This window comes from Condylura cristata, unplaced genomic scaffold, assembly GCF_000260355.1.
Source record: "Condylura cristata isolate star-nosed mole 26May11 unplaced genomic scaffold, ConCri1.0 scaffold00001, whole genome shotgun sequence".
Lineage (NCBI taxonomy): Eukaryota > Metazoa > Chordata > Mammalia > Eulipotyphla > Talpidae > Condylura > Condylura cristata.
The window spans coordinates 82,078,332-82,081,441 of NW_004567102.1; the positions used below are offsets into that span (position 1 = coordinate 82,078,332).

Consider the following 3,110-nt stretch of genomic DNA (forward strand, 5'->3'; position numbering starts at 1 on the left):
GCCACCAGGGAGGGCCAGAGGCCTGGAACTTTTTAAAGGCCGGTTTTTGTGGCTACCAGTGACCTTCAGTTCCCAATCTTCTTCCATTTTTGAAAAAGAAGTAGGAGATCCAAGCCCCTAGTATTAAGTGTTCAGCACACAGCAATACTCAGTCTACACTCTGAATAAATAAAAAAGTAGACACTAAATGTTACTTGTAACATTACTAAATTATAAACACCTTAAACTGGCTTCAAATAAAAGGGTGCGCCTTTTCCACTCCATTCTCAGAGTGATTTTATCCAAAAATAAAGAGTCCAAAGATGTAATAAAAATGTAAAATATAAACCCCAACTCTTATTCTTCACTTATTTTATACTGCTTTTGATCAAATAACAAGAGAGTGAAGAGTTTCATAACACACATATGTGTCTCCCGAAGGAAGAAAGAACTTCAGAAAATGGACTTCTTTATTTTTCATATTCTCATCAAGGACACAACACAAGCTGGTATTTGTAGGTGCAGTCAGCTTACCTCAAATTCTTTAAGAAATTTTTCAGCTCTCTGGCTATTATTCAGGTTGCTGATGCTTTCCGTCAGCTGAGGAACAGAATTGTTTGACCATCCTTCGATCTCATCTTTACTTGAAAGTACATCCTCCCAGATGGAGAGGCTCCCCCTCAGCCTATCTGTATTCTCCTCAATTCTCTCTGACACCTGGGACAGAAAACATAAACAGGCCTGAAGATGCTTCTCATCTTCCCAAAGTACTAAAATGCCAATTCTTTCTTATTCGGAAAACTACATTTCGGCTAAAAAAACAATGGTTACAAAGTTTATAAGTTAGCTAATGTAATCATCTCAAGGAATTATTAACCATTACATACACATGCCTGTCAATGGGAGAGTTGATGAAATTTCTGTGCTCTTCCATTTGTATTTGTCAATCAGGGAACTAACAACTGGCCTATCGGAGTCTCCCATCCGTAATACAACTCACTCAAAGGTTGAATTCTAGAAGGGAGGGCTCCATCTCGAGCAGGATTGTGTTTATAATTGAAAGTTACACAACAAGCACTTTTATTTGTAAGGCCGAGAGAGAAAAAGGGGGCATTGATTAGAATTCAGTGTATTCACAGAATAAGTAAAGCACAAGGAACAACTGGTTTTGCATGTTTAAAGTGAAGCATCAATACTTATACTCCTCCTATGGAAAGAATGCCTCTTTGAAAAATGGTCCCTTTAAAACCTTTATAAAGTCTCTGGGAATTATATGATAATGGTGCACAAATACCAATGTCTAACTCTCATAATCTGGCTTCTATTGGTAAGATTTCTGAACCTTGGCATTGATAATGGGGGCAGAAGGGTAGAATTAGTGAGTTTTTGTGTTGGAAAATAATGCAAAATATATATGAATTGCATGTAGGTTTCCAAAGACCAAGTGTTTTGTTTCATGGTGACATACTACACAGCTACTGAATAAAAACGAAAACTTAAGATGTAAACTACAAGTCCAATTTTTTCTATGAAAAATTATAACCTTCCTTCTTCTAATTATTATATATTATGATGGCTCAATACTCCATAGGAGGTTTAAAAATCATTCCCACTGTATCCATAACTGCACAATTTTCAGAGGAAAATATTTAGTTCTTCAACTTATGACTGAAATTACCATGTTAAATTCTAGAACACCTGCCAGTAAGTTTTAACAAGAAAACACATTATCTTTTCCCTTTTTCCAAATGGTATGTGAACACTATTTTTCTTGAGAATATAATTTTACATTAAAACTAATTCAGTTAAAATTGGAATTCACATCTCAAAATAACACTTGGTCTAAAAATGTGATCGAGACATTTAAATATTTAAACAGTCCGTAGGCGCCCATGGAATCCAACCACTTGTCTTACATCCAACCACTTATCCACAATGTTTTCCATGTCTGTTTTCACCAGGAGAAAATCACCACTGTGGATTTTCTTCAGCTCAGATAGCAAATGCTTTCCTTTACTGGTAAAGTTATCCAGTTCTTTCTGTTTATTATGCATCTCATTCTTTGCAGTTTCATGCTGTGGATATAAATGTTTCCTCATTAATAAAATAATCACTGTTAAGTCAAGAGTGTAAAGTTATTTGCCTCTAAAATTTAGTTCTGGATTGACCTTATGTAGAAATGACTATTATTTTTAATTGTGTAGATACAGATAAAGCATGACTTTCTTAAATTGCTAGAATCCTAAAATATCAGTACTTCTAGAAAAAGTTGAGCACATCAATATGAATTGTCTACACTAAGTGTACTGATAAGGTTCATATAGAGGATATATTATAAGTAGAAAACTGAAGCAGTCTACTCAAATAAGCACATTTTGAAGCTGTTTTTACCTTGGATAGAGCCCATTTAAGATCCTCCTGATCTTTTATAGTAGTTCTGGTTACAATCACATTGCTGGCATTTTCTAGGACTTTAGAAACGGCTGACTTCAAGTTTTGATATTCTCTCATTAAGTCAATAAGTCCACAGCACTGACCCTGGCTGCAATGATAACAACATACATTATTTGCCATCAGGATGCCCCTGTGATTGGACCTGATCTATAACTACAGCATATATAGATGGATGCTGGAATCAAAACAAACCCACATTTCTACCTACAAAGGTCAAAAGAATACTGGTCAATCCAAATGAGCTGTGGTGTCCAATATATTTTCCATGAATGAAGAATACACACACCTATTAAAACACAAATTGTGACCTCAATGGCAAGAGAAGATGCAATATATGTTCCTGGCAATTCAGACTTAATAGGTGTCACCATATTTTTTTTTATTTTTAATTTTCCCAATTATACATCGTATACTAATTTATACTACGTAAAGTATGCACTGACTTTGCATTTTTGATAAAATCCCTTGCACGTGTACGTGCAAGACTATTTATGGACACTCTTAGTTCCTTCCACTGGTCTCTATGCTTATTCTTTAGCCAACACAACACTGAATCCAGGTGGTACAAATTCTCCAATTCTACTTCAAAATTGTACTTTCTGAGGTCTTTTGCCTTTACATGTAGATTTCTGAATCAGATTGCCAAGCTCTATAAAAACTTCTGCTGTGATTTTTTT

General features: G+C 35.1%; 1 protein-coding gene across 1 annotated transcript in view; it reads right to left on the reverse strand.

Annotated features, from left to right (window-relative positions):
- Window positions 1-3,110, reverse strand: part of SYNE1 (spectrin repeat containing, nuclear envelope 1) — a 424,261-nt gene that overhangs the window by 239,569 nt on the left and 181,582 nt on the right. Inside the window, exons 42-44 of the mRNA XM_012735121.1 lie at window positions 2,371-2,521; window positions 1,896-2,054; window positions 514-696 (exon numbers count right to left, since the gene is read on the reverse strand). Coding sequence (XP_012590575.1) covers window positions 514-696; window positions 1,896-2,054; window positions 2,371-2,521 — 493 coding nt within the window. The remainder of the gene's footprint in view (window positions 1-513; window positions 697-1,895; window positions 2,055-2,370; window positions 2,522-3,110) is intronic.